The 17,666-nt window shown below is 49.3% G+C and overlaps 2 protein-coding genes across 6 annotated transcripts in view; one reads left to right on the plus strand and one right to left on the minus strand.

Annotated features, from left to right (window-relative positions):
• The window catches only part of COA8 (cytochrome c oxidase assembly factor 8), a 49,340-nt gene extending 38,044 nt beyond the window's left edge, over positions 1 to 11,296 (minus strand). Inside the window, exon 1 of one of the 3 annotated variants that reach the window (XR_011648213.1) lies at positions 11,272 to 11,296. Coding sequence is in view for 1 of the 3 variants with exons in the window: in XM_012527482.4 (XP_012382936.1) it covers positions 10,138 to 10,260 (123 nt within the window). In the remaining 2 variants the exon portion in view is untranslated. Of the gene's footprint in view, positions 1 to 5,442; positions 5,461 to 10,137; positions 10,306 to 11,271 lie in introns of those variants that run through there. The other 2 variants (XR_011648215.1, XM_012527482.4) reach the window with 2 other exon arrangements.
• BAG5 (BAG cochaperone 5) lies at positions 10,337 to 16,212 on the plus strand. Of its 3 annotated transcripts, none has more exons than XM_058291128.2 (2): positions 10,337 to 10,500; positions 12,080 to 16,212. In XM_058291128.2, the coding sequence occupies exon 2, from the start codon at positions 12,108 to 12,110 to the stop codon at positions 13,452 to 13,454; it is 1,347 nt and encodes a 448-aa protein (XP_058147111.1). In that variant the 5' UTR covers positions 10,337 to 10,500; positions 12,080 to 12,107; the 3' UTR covers positions 13,455 to 16,212. The 3 variants fall into 3 exon arrangements, with proteins under 3 accessions (XP_058147111.1, XP_058147113.1, XP_058147112.1); XM_058291130.1 differs by lacking the exon at positions 10,337 to 10,500 and adding an exon at positions 10,590 to 10,666; XM_058291129.2 differs by lacking the exon at positions 10,337 to 10,500 and adding an exon at positions 10,687 to 11,104.
• Positions 16,213 to 17,666: the final 1,454 nt, after the last annotated feature.

Raw genomic sequence — 17,666 nt, forward strand, 5'->3', positions numbered from 1 at the left:
TCTCTGGGATTCAGTCCGCGACTCCTGCCCCCAGGTAGCTGCAGGCGCTGCCCCCAGAGCCTCGGAGAGCAGGTTTCAATCCCAGCCCCGCATTAACTGCTCTACCACCTTCAAGAACACACCCCTCCCTCCTATACCCCTCCCTCTCCGCCAGGTTCCAGCCCAGGTCTGTAAATTCAAGACGTCTTAAAGGAGCCTTGCAACAATTCATCACTCTTTCCAGCTGCTGATGCATAACAAGGCACGCTCAAAGAGCTGCAAGGAGTATATGCTGTTATAATTGGAGAAATTATATCCTTAACTGTGACTGTTGGAAACAGAGGCACAGTGGTCTCCGAGGAGACGGTGCTGTTTCCAAGGCTACGCTGGCAGCCTAAGGAATGAGGCAATTAGAGTTCTCCGCAAACAGGATGAAGCTGTTAAAGGCTGAAAGAAAAGATGAGCAGATACACTTTGTAGTTAGATAGAACACTTAGACTTTGTACCCTGAGATAAGATTTTTTGTGTTCCTTGGATCCTGAGTAATGCTACCAGTTAACTGCATGCTAGTTGTCACGTAGATTGGGGTATACAGGGAGCCCCTGGTAAACAATAACGTTGTCTGAGGAGTCTCTACTCACAGAACCCCCAGATCCCAGCTCTCTCTTTCCTTCTTTCTCTTTCTTTCTCTTTGTTTCATTCCCGATACCCTTCGGGCCCAAATCGCCAACAGTTGGGGAGGCGGGGTGGAGGTTTGTGGGAGGAAAGAATTCTGTAAGAGGAAGAATCCCTGTGTAGTCTGAGTGATTACTGTAATTTCTGGTCCTTGGGCTTGGGCGCTAACTTGGCCCGCGAGGGACTCCCAAGTTCAGGAGAGAATGCTCCCACCCTCGGTCCCAAAGGGCAGGTTAGAGCCTGTCGCCCGCGGCAGCGGCTCTTCCCGAGGTCTCTGCTTCTGAGATCCCCGGCTGGGTCTGGGAGGAGAGCCCGCCTTCGCGGCGGGGATGGACCGGGCTGGCAGCTCGCCCCGCCCACTGGCCCACTCTGCGGCCTGGCCCTCGTCCCTTCTGCCTTAAAGAGAGCCCCCACCCTCGCCCTCCCAGGCGCTGGCACCTGGGGAGGGGAGCCACTTCCCAGCACGCCCTTCCGGGAAGTGCCACGCACCACCAAGCTCCTCGACGGGTTCACCGCCGGCCACGGGGAAACCAGCAAGGGCAACGGTCCTCGTGAGGGTGCCAGCCCCCATTCCAGTCTTAGGGCGCTTCCTAATCTCAGCCACGCCAAGTGCGTGGCCTGCGGGCGCCCCACAGGGGCCTAGCCGCACTGCCCCACCCATCCTCCAGGTCCACCGCTTTCCTGCCCTTGAGGCCCCAGTTGGGGTACCTTTCCCAGGGGGCACAGGGCCGTGGAGGCCAGGGTCAAACGTGCTAAACCAGCAACCCACGGGAAAAACGGCGCGCAGTTGCGCCTGAGGAGTAGCACCCCGGCCCTGCCCACGGGGCTCGTGGCTTCTGCGGGGAGGGGTGGGGCAGGCGCAGACCCTGCTGGCTGACGACAGGGAGGCTAGCCCGCCCCAGCATGCTGCGGGGGACAGCGGGCGCACTGGACCGCCGACTAAGCCACAAGGGGAAACAGACCCCGACCGGCCCACGGAAGTGCAGCGCGAGGGCATGCTGCTTCGGAGCTCCACTTTTTACTTCCTACAGGATCTAAAGGGAAAATGCCTAAAACGTAATGACAAATCAATGGTTTCGGACTCATCAGGTATAAACATGCAACCTGTGACGAGAACTAAATAAAGGGAGGGACAGAGGGTTACAGGAACACAGCTTGTGTATACCACTGAATTTAAGTTGGTATCAGAGAAAATGAGATGGGTATCGATTTAGGGTGTCAAATTTAAGCTCCACGGAACTACAAAGAAAACATCAGAGAACATCCAAGCTCCTAGACACAGAAATTCGAGGACCGGTTACCAGGGTGGGGACCCGGGGCACGGGGAGGCAGTACAAGAGGAGTGCAGGGTTTCTGCGTGGGGGTGAAGGGAGTTCCAGCAGCGGCTGGTGGCGAGGGTGCTGCAACACTGTGGATGTGATTAATCTCACTAAAGGTGTGCCTGGGAGGGGCTGAGATGGGAAGATTTACGTTGTAATTATGTTTCCACGATTTAGAAAAAGGAAAGAAAGAGCAATAAAGATATAGTGACAGAGAAGTGGATTTGGCTCAACTGATCCAGGCCTCCCACATGGGAGGTCCAGGGTTCAAACCCCGGGCCTCCTGACCCGTGTGGTGAGCTGGCCCACGCGCAGTGCCGATGCGCACAAGGAGCGCCGTGCCACGTGGGGGTCGGGGGAAAGGGGAGAGAAAGAAAATAAAAATAAAATAAAAATATGAATCTTTAAAAAAAGAAAGATATAGTGACAATAAAATGCAATACATAACACTGGATGAGATCTAAGAGAGGAGAAAAGGCTCAAAGGGACGTAACCAGGATATATAAAGAAACTGGAATAGAGAATGTAAGCTTTATACCAATGTTAAATTTCTTGAAATTGGTAACTGTACTTAAGGTGATTACTCGTTCCGAGGAAATGTACACAGAAGTATTGTGATCAGTGATCAGTGTGTGCAACCTGCTTCAAATGTTCAGAAAACAGAGACATGACAAATAGAAGACAGATAAACTGACATAGAAAAGGCAAAATGTTAAAATGGGCAGACTGGGGTATGTGGGGAGAGGGTATATTGGAATTTTCTCTACGGGGTTTGTATTATTGTATTATTTTAACAATTGTCTTATAGGTTTGAAATTATTTCAAAATAAAAAGTAAAAAAAAATTTCAGGCCCAAATGACTTCAAAAAGTTCTAACAGTTCTTATCTATGGAAGAAAGAATTCAAACCTTAGCAAACCGTCCGCAGAATAAAAAAAGAAGACACAAGTGCAGCTCATTCTATGAAGCTAAACACAACCTTGCTACCCAAATTTGGGGAGGTAGTATCAGAAAGGAAAATTAGAGGCTGGTCTCACTCATGAATACTGATGCTAGACAAATCAGCAAACATCCAGCAATGCATAAAAAAGGATAACAGTTCAGGACCAAGATGCGTTTATAACAGGAGTGTAAAATTGGGTTAACATTAGAAAACAAATTGGGAAGCAGATGTGGCTCGTGCAGTTGAGCTCCTGCCTACCACATGGGAGGTCCTGGGTTCAGTTCCTAGTGCCTCCTAAAGAAGACAAACAAGACAGCGAGCTGACATGACCAGTTGACACAGTGAGTTGACAAGATGATACAACAAAGAGACATAAGGGAAGCAGATTTGGCTCAATTGATAGAGCGTCCGCCTACCATATGGGAGGTCCAGGGTTCAAACCCAGGGCCTCCTGAGCTGCCCCACGTGCAGTGCTGATGTGCGCAAGGAGTGTGGTGCCATGCAAGGGTGTCCCCCGCATAAGGAGCATGCCCTGCAAGGAGAGCCACCCTGCATGAAAAAAGCGCAGCCTACCCAGGAGTGGTGCCACACACATGGAGAGCTGACACAGCAAGATGACACAATAAAAAGAGACAGATTCCCGGTGCCACTGACAGGAATACAAGTGGACACAGAAGAACACACAGCAAATGGACATGGAGAGCAGACACCTGCGGGGGCGGGGGGGCGACAGAGAGAAATAACATAAGTCTTTAAAAACAAAAAAAACAAAAAACAAAGACACAAGGAGGAAAAACACAATGAGATACAAGAAAGCAGAGGTGGCTCAAGCAATTAGGTGCCTCCCTCCCACAAGGGAGATCCCTGGTTCAGCTCCAGTGCCTCCTAAAAAACAGAAGATGAGCACACAACAGACAGACACAGCAAGTGCAAACAACAAAGGGGTGGCGGGGAATAAATAAATCTTAAAAGAAAGGAAACAAACTGATTAAAGAAAACACTGTCAATAACACTATCTTTCAAAAACATAGGTACATTAAATCTGAATGTGAAGAAAAAGAACAAAAATAAAACAATACAAAAGAAATCTGAATGTGATCCAGGCTCTAGTAAGCAGGAGACACTGAGGTAAGCGTGATAGTTTAAAATACACCAAGGGGCACAAATAGCAAAATCCAGATAGTGGGAAATTTTAGACACATGATCTTTTTTTTCTGGAGGAATCAAGGTAAAACTCATACAGATTAAAGAGACCTAAAAGAATATCAATCACAACGTGTGGATCCTGATACAAATTGTGAAAGAAATCATTTATGACATTTCCAAGACCAAAGAGGAAATCTGAACACTGATTAGACATTTAAAAAAATTAAATTGTTATAACTTTTTAAAGTGCAGTAAAGGTATGGTGTTTTTAAGAAGTCCAAATCTTTTAATGATATACACTAAAACATTTAGATGAAATATGATATATGATTTTGTCACAAAGTAACAGAGAAGGGGGGATGGCTGGAGGTAATGACAAAATAAACAGCTATGCATGGACTGCTGTGGTAGCAGGTAATGGACATTTAGTGATTCCTTACATTCTTCCGTCGACCTCTGTATATGTTTGAAATTTTCCACAATCAAAAAGTAAGAAAAAGAAAATAATTCTCCACATGACCAGAATAAAAGGAAAAATCATACAGCCATTTCAGTGCAATTTGTTAAAATTAGAGCACTGGAAAGCCAAGGCTTCAGTGCCGATGCTGTTCAATGCAGGCAAAGCCCAGCGCTTCTCTGGGCCCCGTGGCCTCGTCTGTCAGGTAACTACATGCTTTTTAAAGTCGTCCTGCCCAGCTTTTGTTTTTTCCAACTATTTATTGAAAGCCTTTTAAATACTAAAAATATCCATGTTAGACTTTAAAATTCTATGACTAAACTGATGACGTTATCTCCTAATCTGTAACAAGTGCTCCACCACGCTGTGGCATGCTGAGAGAGAGGTGTTGTATGGGAATGCTGCCCACAAACATGATTGTTGTGTAAGTTTGCAACTTCTGTCATAAAAATATTTTTAAAAATAATAAGAGGGTGGGTTGGGGGAAAGTGCAACAATAGTAAGACAAGGACTATTGTTAGTAGTAAGATTTTTACAACATTCTTTCATCACTGTAACAAATGTCTCACAACAATGCAAGCTGTTAGTAGTGGGTTGATATATGGGAGCCCAGTATGACGGTATGCACGTTTGCTTTGTAAGTTCACAACTTTTACCATACATTTACTGTTTATGGACGTTCACATACAAATGATTAAATAATAACAATAATAATAATAATAGGTGGGTTGGAGGAAAAATACATCAAAAAAATTTCTATGACTAAAATCTCACCAGTTTCTCATTTATCTGAGTTTCAACTTCCTCCTTATGTTTATACTGAATCAACATTTTGAGGATTGAAGATCATTCTCCTTAGTGAAAATGTAAGCAAAACAAGACCAGGAGTTCCATTACTGTTATCTATAAATCTGTAAATATTACCTCTTCAGGCCGAGGGCCAGTTTCTTTGTTTCTTTTTGATCTAAAAATTATTAGAAAAAAATAACTCATTATCTTCTGTGTAAAGGAACTAAAATACGTACTTTCTTTATGTGCATGACTTACAAGTTGTACAACCTTGAGGAAGTTTTTTGATCATATTGTACCTAAGTTTCCTCATTTGTAAGACAAGGATGATAAAAGTGTCTACTTCATAGAATTACAAGAATTAAATAAGTTAAAATACATAAAGCTAGCAGCACAGTGCACTCAAGTACTCAATAAATGTTAACTATGGCTATAAATGGTAATAAAATTCAGGACTGGGAAGCGGGACTTGGCCCAGTGGTTAGGGCGTCCGTCTACCATATGGGAGGTCCGCGGTTCAAACCCCGGGCCTCCTTGACCCGTGTGGAGCTGGCCATGCGCAGTGCTGATGCGCGCAAGGAGTGCCGTGCCATGCAGGGGTGTCCCCCACGTAGGGGAGCCCCACGTGCAAGGAGTGCGCCCATAAGGAGAGCCGCCCAGTGTGAAAGAAAGTGCAGCCTGCCCAGGAATGGCGCCACACATACAGAGAGCTGACACAGCAAGATGAAGCAACAAAAAGAAACACAGATTCCTATGCCGCTGACAACAACAGAAGTGGACAAAGAAGAACACGTAGCAAAAGGACACAGAGAACAGACAACCAGGGCGGGGGGGAGAGAAATAAATAAATAAATCTTTTTTAACAAACTCAGGATTACAAGCAAATATTAATGATTCTCAAACTTGACAGCTTATTACAACACTTAAAAATCCCGATGCCCAGGCCACACCCCAGACCAATCAAATCAGAAGCACTGGGTGGGCCCCAGGAGGTTTTGGTCTCGCAGATTATCTATGAACTCTGTACTTTCTGCATGATTTTTCTTAAACTTACAACTTCTCTTAAAAAAAATTAAAGTCCCCCAAGTGATGCCAACGCACAGACAAGAAGTGTAAGACCCGCTGCAGAATCTGGCGTCGGCCCCACGGCCTTGGTGGGCCTCTGGAGCCCCTGCTCTGGAGACATCGGCGGCCCCGGCCCTGGTCTCGCCCTCCCGGCCCCGTTCCCAGAGGCGCGGGTCCTTCCACCGTAGCCCCTTCCAGCCGTCTCTGCTCAGGCACCCCACCTGGGATGACGCGGCCTCCAGGGTGCACCCGGTAGGCGGGGACGGCGATGGTGCAGGTGACGCCCCTCTCAGCAGCAGCAGCTGCTGTCAGCAGCAGAGGGACGGGGCCTCTGTGGCTGACAGAGGCGGGAAGGCCTCAGAGAAGCCCACCCAGGGGAGCCCTAAGCGCTGAGGCCCAGGTGTGGGGGGCAGCTCGGCTGACTCAGGACCCAGAGATGCACCCCAAACACAAGGAGCAGGCTCCTGGGACAACTGGGACCTGCAGCACGAGCAACCCCTGCCACGTGTTCCCAGTTTGAGACCACAGGGCTCAGATGGAAGCAGGACAGAGGGAGGCCACCAGAAAGGGTCTGCAGGCCTCACCCAGTGGGGGCGGCCAAGGCCATCCGGGACCCTCCTGAAGAAGAGTAGGTCGGGTTCTTTCAGCCCCTTCCCAGGGTGATGATGTGGGGGGTGTCTTAAAAGTGCAGCGCCTTCCCAGGACTGCTGCTGATCTGAAGTCACGGCTGTTGGGCAGAAATAACATCAACATATTGGGGCTCTGGGAAGCGGACTTGGCCCAGTGGTTAGGGCGTCCGCCTACCACATGGGAGGTCCGCGGTTCAAACCCCGGGCCTCCTTGACCCGTGTGGAGCTGGCCCACGCACAGTGCTGATGTGCTCCCTGCCATGCAAGGGTGTCCCTGCGTAGGGGAGCCCCCCCGCACAAGGAGTGCACCCCGTAAGGAGAGCCGCCCAGTGTGAAAGAAAAGTGCAGCCTGCCCAGGAATGGCGCCGCCCACACAGAGAGCTGACACAGCAAGATGACGCAACAAAAAGAAACACAGATTCCCGTGACGCTGATAAGGATAGAAGCGGACACAGAAGAACACAAAGAGCAGACAAACTGGGGGAGGGGGGAAGAGGAGAGAAATTTAAAAAAACAAAACAAAACATATTGGGTTGGGGCTCGGACAAACAAACACTTAAAGATTTTCTTTAAGATTTATTTATTCCCCTCCCCATTGTCTGTTCTCTGTGTCTATTTGCTGCATGTTCTTCTTTGTCCGCTTCTGTTGTTGTCAGCGGCATGGGAATCTGTGTTTCCCTTTGTTGCGTCATCTTATTGTGTCAGCTCTCCATGTGTGTGGCGCCATTCCTGGGCAGGCTGCACTTTCTTTCACGCTGGGGAAGCTCTTCTTATGGGGTGCACTCCTTGCATGTGGGGCTCCCCTACGTGAAGACACCCCTGCATGGCAGGGCACTCCTTGCGCGCATCAGCACTGCTCATGGGCCAGTTCCACACAGGTCAAGGAGGTTTGAACCGCAGACCTCCCATGTGGTAGACGGACGCCCTAACCACTGGGCCAAGTCCGCCGCCCACTTAAAGGTTTTCTGATGAAATATCCCTCCTGCCAGAAGAGATGTGCATTTAGAAAAGCTTCTACAATTAAATGAAGCGTTTCATGTCTTGTAAAAGGAATGTTTTGTTCAGTCTTCATGATTAGATTATGTAGGCATTGAGAACAAGCATTAGTGAGGAATTTGCATAATTGTACCCTGGTGCTTTAAGGATACCCTATCAAACGATTGATTGCTTTATGCCATTATGTCACACTGCCCTAATAAATCTCTTATTTTTGATTGAAAAAAAAAAAAGGATAACAAAAAAAAGAACCTGTGATACAAGCAAGCATGAATTGGCTACTGACCACTTAAAATGGGTTTGAAGTTGAGTTTAGAAGGAAGAACAGTGCCTCCCTTTAAATTCTGTATTTCCAAAATACTTTTCTATTTAAAAACTGGTACCCAGAGATCAAAGATGATAAAGCAGGTCCCCTTAACCAGAGTAGAGGACAAAGCCAAGAATTAAGGAAAAATATGTATGGTATGCTAGACATGCAGTCAAAATGTAACAACTATTCAAATAAAACAGTCACAACCTGTTACTCTTAAAAGACACAATTCAAAGTCTGGAAGACAGCTTAATTGTCCGAGCAATTTTCCATGTAAATTTAATTACATGGAAAAACTGCTGTGTTCTCAGGAATCATACAAAACCATAAAAGGTGGTATAAATATGCAGGAAATACAAACTGCCCTAAGCAAAAACTGTTCTTTCATGTTCCATCCAGTATCTAGAACAATGGGGAACTCAAATTCTGAAAAAAAAATAACACAGGTATAATGCTAGAATTAGGCAAGCTCTAACTCGTGGGCCAGCTGCTCCACTTTTCAGGGGTCATGAGCATCATCACAATCGTCACCTTCGACAGGTGTCAGTAGGCCAACTGGTGCCCCAGCACTGGACTTGCTTGTAAGTCACGTGGACTTCAACCGGCAGGGAGAGGCTCAGACCCGCGGTAAGACTGATTTTACTAGAATGAAAAGTCTGCAGGACGACACAGAAATCCTCGGGAGAGTGCTGTTCTCTTTTTCAGGACTACTAGTTCACCAAGTAGGCTAGGTAAGTCCTTCCCCTGGGGGAAGTTCTTTCTTGATTTCTGGTTTGCCCTCCCAGAGGATTTTCAGATACCTGTCTTCAGTATCTTTCGGACCACGGAATGAGGTGCCAGGTGGGTTTCTGTGTTGTAGGTAGAGTCAGGGCTGTGGTCGCTGAGGAGGAAATGAGCCAGGGACCTGGGGTCTGGTTGACCAATTGTCCAGGTAAGACCCTTTCTAAACTGTAAACCACGTCAGAAGCTCAAAACTTGCACTTATAAAAGTGTGCTTTGAGCCACAGACCAAAAGAAATGAACATGTAAAAGGCAGGCACTTTTGGGATTCTTAATTGGTTTTTAATCCTTTAAATAGTTTCTATCAAGCTTTCCGGCTTCCATCATCAACCCCGTGCTAAATAAAATGTTAGCATTTGTATGATTTTTTAAAATATTTTATCTGCAGTCCCTTCTACTGAGTTAGTCAACATTTCTGACAGCTGGAACCAAGACCTCGGCCTCCCTTAGACAAAATAACCAGCACAACAAAAGTACAATTTCTAAAATCCACTCGCCGTCCTTTGTTGTTACATACATTGACCTTGGTGTGTCTTTGGCCAGTCACATGTACATGCACACATAACCTGCAAGTAAGAATAACTATTCAACGTGAAGTCCTACAAAAGTCCGATGAGAAAGTCTGCCATCGCTTGAAGAAAACCACCAATAATCTTAACGAAGTCAAGGCACAAGAAAGAAAAGACACACGCTGTCCACACAAGAGCTCTTTAAATATATTAAAACAACAACAACGCTCGAGAACGACCAGGGGCGCCCAGACTCGCTGACAACGTAGACTTCACCAGAGCGCTGCCGCCTATCCCTGGAGCGGGTGCCCGGCACCCTCAGGCCCGCCAGGCCCAGGAGAAGACGCTGGGGCTCTCGCAGCTACGGGCCCTCCCTCCACCCCGCCCGCACTCGGTCGCGCGCGCTGCTCGGCCCCAGCCCCGGGCCGGCTCGGGGTCCCCGCCCCCGGGGAGCGCAGCGTTCCACGCCGTGCGCGGGGCCCGCGCGGGCGCCGGGGAGGGGGCGGGCCGGGCCCCCGGCCTCTCCGCGCGCCCCGCTTACCCGGCTCGGCGCCGCCTCCCTGCGCTCGGCGCCGCGCTCCGGGGCCGGCTGGCGGCCGCGGCCGGCGAAAGCGCGGCCCAGAAGCGGGAGAAGAAGCCTCCTCCGGGGCCGCCAGGCCGCCATGGCCGCGCGTCCGCACGTTCCGCGGCGCACGGCAGAGGCGCGACGGCGCCGGCGCCGCCTTACGGCAGGTCGCAAAGCCGGAGGCGAGGGGCGGAGCGGCCGATCGAGCGCTTTCCCGGCGCCATGAGGGGGCCGGGGCGCCGTGGGGGCGGCGCGGCGGGGCCCGGGCGGCTGCGCGGGGGCGGCCGTTCTGAGCTGCGGTGCCGGGCGGCTGGCGGCTGGCGCTGGGGGCGCGGCGAGGTGAGGTGCTGGCGCCGGAGGGCGTCCTTCCCGGGTTTGGGGGCGCTCGGCCCGAGGCGGGGCCGCGGGGCCGCGGGGCCGGCGGGCGCGGGCGGAAGTGGCGGGCGCGGGCGGAAGCGGCGGGCGCCGCGGCGGCGCCGAGGGAGGGATGGCGCGGGCTGGACAGGTGAGCGGGCGCAGCCCGGCGGGGGCGGGGGGCTCGCTCGCTCGGCGCGGCGCTCCCGGCGGGCCTGCCCCGGGCGCCCCACGCCGCGCGGTCCCGCGCCCCGGTCGGGCCGGACTGGGCGCCGCCCGAGCCCCGCCGCCAACGCGGGCCGGGCCTGGCGGGGCCGCCCCCCTCCCCCGCGGGCCCATTGTGAGGTCAGAGCCGGCCGGCGCGTCGTGGGGCCGGGGCCGAGACGCCCGGAGAGGCCGCTACGGCCAGTAGCTGCCGCCGCCACCGCCGGCCCCTTCACCGGCTTCCCCGATCAGACCTAGCCGGGAGGGTGGGAGGCATGCGGCTTGGGGCCCGGCTCCGGTGCCTCACCCCGTAAAGGGCTGATCTTCCACCTCGCCGCCTCAGCTACGGGAGGCCAAGACCGCAGCCTGCTTAGATCTCGCCTGGGTAAAGTGCCGAGAGGGAAGGGCGAGACGGGGAGGAGAGAACGCGGGCGGCCTGCGCTGCGGGGGCCGCCAGGTGCCCTTTCTTGGCTCGGACACCCGCAAGGCCTCGGTTTCCATCGAGTACCACCTCCCGTGAGCCGTTTGATAGAAACCCCAGAACTCACACACCAGAGGTGTTGAGCCCTTCTGGACGGGAGGCGAGTGACTTAATCGGAGCTGAGTCATGTGTCTATGGAGTCTACCTTTTTTATTTTTTTATTTTTTGGAGGGAGGGGAGCGAGGTGGCGCCTTCAGCATCATCCCATTCGTTCGTCCTTTCCCCGTGGAATTTTATTTCTGCCAGGAAGATTGGGGGGGGGGGTGGCAGGGGGAACCGACGAAAGAGTGGGGTGAAAAACCAGGTAGCCTCGGAGAAGTGCGTAAAGACATGGAGAGGAGTGCGGAAAAGGGAATTTCTGGGGTGTTTGGGAACCTCTGGTACTTGTTTCAGTGGCTCAGTTCCTTTTGCTTTTTTTTTTTTTTTGGAAACTGGTTAGAGTTCAAGAGACTAGAATAGCTTCTGTTTTACTTTACATTCACAAAGATGCCTCCAAAAATTGTTTCCAAACCTAAGACCTAAAATATTTGTGCTCTCTCCAAGCTGCTAATTGACCTTTATGCACACTTATGAAGGCCTATTCTGTTCTCTCAGAGTTGAAGAAACTTGATTTGAGTTCCAGCTCATGGTCTCGCCACAGTTAAGGCTGTTGCGTAACCCCTGCCATGTTTAGGTCATTTTCAGGAGAGTTGCCATGTCACCCTTCTCTCTCCACTTGAATATTGGACTGTCTTTGAGGTTGCAATAAATTAACAGACTTCCTACCCCCCCACCTTTTTTTAAAGTATATCTTTTCTAAGTTTTAGAATTAATTTTATATGATTGCCATTCTGCAGAGACTTTGTACTGTAATAAGTTATCATTCTTGTCATCTTCTAGTGCTTGTGAAAGTGAACACAACAAAAATATGGATATGGGAAACCAACATCCTTCCATCAGTAGGCTTCAGGAAATCCAAAAGGAAGTAAAAAGTATAGAACAGCAAGTAATTGGCTTCAGTGGCGTGTCCGATGACAAGAATTACAAGAAACTGGAGAGGATTCTAACAAAACAGCTTTTCGAAATAGACTCTGTAGACACTGAAGGGAAAGGAGACATCCAGCAAGCCAGAAAGAGGGCTGCACGGGAGACGGAAGGTCTTCTCAAAGAGTTGGAGCAGAATGCAAAACACCCGCAACGAGTGGAAATACAGAACATTTTTAAGGAAGCCCAGTCCCTCGTGAAAGAGAAGATAGTGCCTTTCTATAGCGGAGGCAACTCTGTGACTGATGAATTCGAGGAAGGCATCCAGGATGTCATTCTCAGGCTGACACATGTGAAAACCGGAGGCAAGGTCTCCCTGCGGAAAGCGAGATATCACACTCTAACCAAAATCTGTGCGGTGCAGGAGATCATTGAAGACTGCCTGAAGAGGCAGCCTTCCCTGCCGCTTTCCGAAGATGCCCACCCTTCAGTCTCCAAAATTAACTCTGTGATGTGTGACGTGAACAAGGCGAGAGGCACTCTGATCGCACTTCTCATGGGAGTGAACAACGACAACGAGACTTGCAGGCACTTGTCGTGTGTACTCTCAGGCCTGATGGCTGATCTCGATGCTTTAGATGTGTGCGGGCGTACAGAAATCAGGAATTATCGAAGGGAGGTGGTAGAAGATATCAACAAATTATTGAAGTATTTGGATTTAGAGGAGGAAGCAGACACTACGTATGCGTTTGACCTGGGACAGAATCATTCCATTTTAAAAATTGAAAAGGTCCTCAAGAGAATGAGAGAAATAAAAAATGAACTTCTTCAGGCACAGAATCCTTCTGAATTGTACCTGAGCTGCAAAACAGAGCTGCAGGGTCTGATTGGACAGTTGGATGAGGTCAGTCTCGAGAAGAACCCCTGCATCCGGGAAGCCAGGAGAAGAGCGGTGATTGAGGTGCAGACCCTCATAACTTATATCGACCTGAAGGAAGCCCTGGGCAAGAGACAGGCGTTGGTCTGCGAGGAGCACCCGTCCCATAAGGCAGTCTGGAGTGTCCTCGGGAACTTGTCAGAGATCCAAGAGGAGGTTCTCTCGTTTGGGGGAAATCGGACTGATAAGAACTACATCCGGCTGGAAGAGCTGCTCACCAAACAGCTGCTGGCCCTGGACGCTGTGGACCCACAGGGGGAGGAGAAGTGCAAGGCTGCCAGGAAGCAGGCGGTGAAGCTGGCCCAGAACATTCTCAGCTATCTCGACATGAAATCCGACGAGTGGGAGTACTGAAATGCCCCAGGCCTCACGCCTGCCATCCCTTGTTCTGCACTTTGTACATACTTCTATGTATTTATAGAGAGCTTTCAGTTCACTGAGCCTAAATATGATTTATACATACCTATTTTAACCTCGGTATTTATGATTTAAGCAAATTATATTCAGTATCTTTGCTGCTTTTGATGTTGTGAAAACAATATTACAGCACATTACTTTTTCCATCTGGGTCCTTATCCGTATGTGGTATGGTTTTGTTTGTTGATTGGTTTTGGTTTTGGCATGTTTTTCTCCTATTATCAAAATACGAAATAGAGGCAGCTTTTGTAATTAATTTTTAAATGGCTTTGTCCAAGCATTTAAATGCAGATATTTCACAATCTCAAAAAATAGATATAACCTTACACAATACTAGAAAAATTATGAGAAACGGGGACATTTTTCAATAGCTAGGAGTAAGGTCCAAGCACAAAGCCGCAAAATGAAGTATATTAATATGCTGAGTAAAGCAGAAAGATCTGCTTCATTTAGAAATCCTGATTTGGGCATACCAAGTTTAATAGGGTGGAGGGTTTTTGTTTGTTTATGTGTTCATTGGATGATTTTGACTTAAGTTCTGTTCTTTTGTAAATATGTTTCATTTGAAAAAGTGTCTGTTTCGTTCCCGCCCCCTCCCCCCCCATACTCTGCATTTAGAGGGGGGCTATCTTATTTTTGTTTATGATATAAAATTATGAAAAGTAATAGTAAAAAAAATGAGAATTTATTGAAAGGATAAAACACCAGCTATTAAATACCTTGAAGTTGTTTTTGTTTGTAAACCAAGTTTTCCTTTGTAATCAGTCCGGATTGGAACATTTAAATGAAGTTCTAAAGCAAAGGAAGCCTGTGGTTAGATAGGGAAAGCAAAACTAGTGCCCATGGCCAAGTGTACTGGACAAGCCTGTTAAACGAGCCCAGTGCTCTTTTACAGCATGTTAGAGCAGAAACTGAGTTACCTGCAGAACCAGATCCTCACAGCTTGTCAGAGGAAGGAGCTGTCCACAGCGGGCAGCTTAAACGTCCACTCTGGAACCGAGTAGCAAAGCTGCTTGCTCCAGGTCCCTGCCCAACTCCATAGGTCACATTTCGGTGTGTGGAAGTTTCTTCATTGCCTAAAAAGCCATTGAAATGTATTGGTGCATGTAATGTTTTTCTTCTGCTAAAGGGTTTATATGTTTCTGGAAATACTTTCTGAGGATCCAGTTTTATGGTTGCCTATGGATGCAAATGGAAGAATCACCCAGAGTTCTCAAGTGCCTTCATAACAGCTTGGTCCCAGTATTCTGATTTAACAGGCACCTTCCACAGAATATCCTGTCTTGTTGAGAGTTCCCCTCAGAGGTTTGAATTAATCTGGTAACTGTGTGGGGAAGTTGTCATTTTAAACATCTAAAACACGATGGATAAAGGAACAGTCCCGAGACCTAAACAGATCCTCTTTGCCTCTCAGTATTGCCCGATAATTAAAAGCCCTCGTCTTCCCTACTAGAAATGTTCTAGAATCATTGGAGCGATAGACCAAGGGGAAGTGGGGGGCATGGGGCAGAGCACTTCCACCTGCCGGTCCTAAGTGCTTGCCTTCTGGCCACAGTAGTCGTAGGATTGCTTTTATGAATCTGCTTGTACTATCCTGAAGAGCTTTTAAATTAGAGCACCTTTAATCAAGGCTATTCATTATTATACCATCATACCATTTAGTTTTTAATTTAGCTCTTGCAAGTTAAGTATTAACATTTCCCATAACAGTATCTGTTCTTTGAAAGCAGACTTTTCACCTGTAGTTCTTTTTAAAGTGTGGTTTTTTTTTTAACATATAGAGACGCCTGATATTACTAAGCTTCCAGCCCTGTGTGTGAGTATAGGATGCTGAACTCGTCCACGGTCATTTTGAAGTTTTCACTGGGTTATTTTGGTAGCCTAACCTATTGAGTTGACCTTGAGTGACTGCTGAGGCATGATTTTTTTCCTGTTTTCGATCTGTCTGCGTTGCTTGTACCTGATCAGCCTTCTCACAGTGAGCCCTGGAGCCAGCTCGGGCTGTTCTCGGGGCTCCTGGATGCTGTTTGTGTGAACGCGGGCTGCTGCATGTCATTTTAAACTGAGCTTGTCACCTTGTATTGTGTTTTATGATCTTAACATGAAAAGACTCTGTAATGGATGGAAAACCTACTCCCCATCCCCCCCAAAAAAAGTATGGCCTTGGGTCTACATTAAACGGTATACTCCATGCTCACACAAGAAACGGCTGGGAACGTCTGCTTCCTTTACCCTTCCGTCAGCATCGACCTCAGATGATTCTGTCAACCCATCCCGAAGTAGTTATTAAAATAAATGTAATGACTGTGTCTGCTAAGTACAAGTTAGTGCTTTATTTTGCTAAAATGCTTGCTGTGATGTATTTGATATAATTGCAGTATGGTATGTTTGAGAGTCTTAAGCCTCATTTTTCTCATTTAACTTTGCTGATTTTTATCTGGTTCTTGAGGTTCTAAGTTTAACCTGCACATGGCAGTTTTCTTAAGCAAAGTTTGCAGCTTTTAGTTTGTCAGGCGTCTTCTCTTAAAAATAACTTGAGAAGCATGCGCCGCTGGTATTGAAGTGTAACGTGGATTGCTTTCCAGTGTGTGGTGCCTGTCCCCCTATTAAGCGTGTGACTGTCGTCATGGCATGTCTTAAATAACTCAGTATCATTCTAGATGTTCATATTAGTAAACTCTTCATCTTCAATGCATTTTTAAAATCTCTAGCGTATCTTTGCAGTAGAGACGGGAGCCTGAGCGTGTTGTGCTTTGGCCTCAGGCCCAGGTCTCTCGTCGCCTTCCGAACGGTAGGTCGGGGGCGGTAAGGAGTGGCGAGAGCGAGGGGCAGGGCCTGGGCAGGGGCTCCTTGGTGAGGTTGAGGTGGCAGCAGCTGTTCCACCAGCAGGGAGCAACTGCTGGCAGGTGGCCGGGGTCCCTGCGCCCGGGCCCAGTGGAGTGGCGCCATCACCTCTGCCGCTCACGGCAGGTGCCCGCAGCCCCGCGAGGAGGGCGGGAGGAAGAGCTCTGCTTGGGACTTGGGAAGACCCCTCCCTGAAGAAAAGTCTGAAGTTACCGTGTGCTGTTGAAGCTTTTTTCCTTTTCCAACAAATGCTCTCCTGCTGTCGTCTCCCTGCCTTCTCTTCAGGTGGCCCATGGAGAGCAGCAGGACAGCCTGTTCAGCCCACAAGCTAACGCCAGGCCAGAAGCTACGGGAAGGTGTCCAGGTGAAAGGGGAAACGGGAACACTACTGAACACACAGGCCAGGCCGCAGGCCTTCTGTTCCGCCCGGCCGAGGAGCTGGCGCTCGAGCTGCCGGTGCTCAGCGTCGCCTGGGCCCGGGCCTCAGTCGCCCTTGCTGGCCGGGATGTCTTACAGCCATCTTGTCTCCATGCTGGAACGCAAATGTTTTGCTTTTTTACACTATGACTTACTGAACTAAGCCCTGTGACAAATGCTCCATTTGCATTTTTAGTTCTCTGACCCAGGCTGAGGCAGGTTATGTGATCATTTAGAGTCGATTCTGATACTCAGGTGACCACTTACCCAAGAAATGGCCCAGAGTCACCCGGCCGATGGCAGAGGGGCGAGGAGGGGGCTGGCTGGCGTCGCCCAGGGGTGGGTTTAAGTGGAATGGCCTGGCTGCGTCCGCGCTCCGGGGACCACTGGCAGCTGCTGGCGGTGCTTGGGTGTCCGCCCAGGCTGCTGAGGTTCAAATCTCAGCTCGGGGGTTAAAGCTGGGGGAGGGGCTTCTGGAAAGTAGGGGTCCTTAGCAGGTAGGGGGGGAGGACTCGCCTAGTCGATTTGGAAAGCAGCCAGCTCCCGTCGCTCCAAAGGCCTGGCGGCAGTGCCACGGGCACCCCGCGGAGGGGCCTGGGCCCCTGGGTCCGAGGATCCAGGCTCCAGTTTGACAGACCCTGCCTTCCACTAAAGTCTTACTCTATCAAACTGTCTTGCAATGTGAATTATCACTACAAAAAGTTCTCCTGCCTTACATCAAATTGAAATCAAGCTGTTTCTCCCTCTTAAGGTTTATAAAAATTTCCACAATTGCTAGAGAGCCGTGACCCGGTTTCCAAAACGCCGCGTGCCTTTGCGCCCCCCTCTCCCGCGCCCCGTGGCTACGGTGGACAGCTGGTGCCCCGTCTGTGCAGCAATCCTGGACAT

This window comes from Dasypus novemcinctus, chromosome 3 (genome assembly GCF_030445035.2).
Source record: "Dasypus novemcinctus isolate mDasNov1 chromosome 3, mDasNov1.1.hap2, whole genome shotgun sequence".
Classification (NCBI taxonomy): domain Eukaryota; kingdom Metazoa; phylum Chordata; class Mammalia; order Cingulata; family Dasypodidae; genus Dasypus; species Dasypus novemcinctus.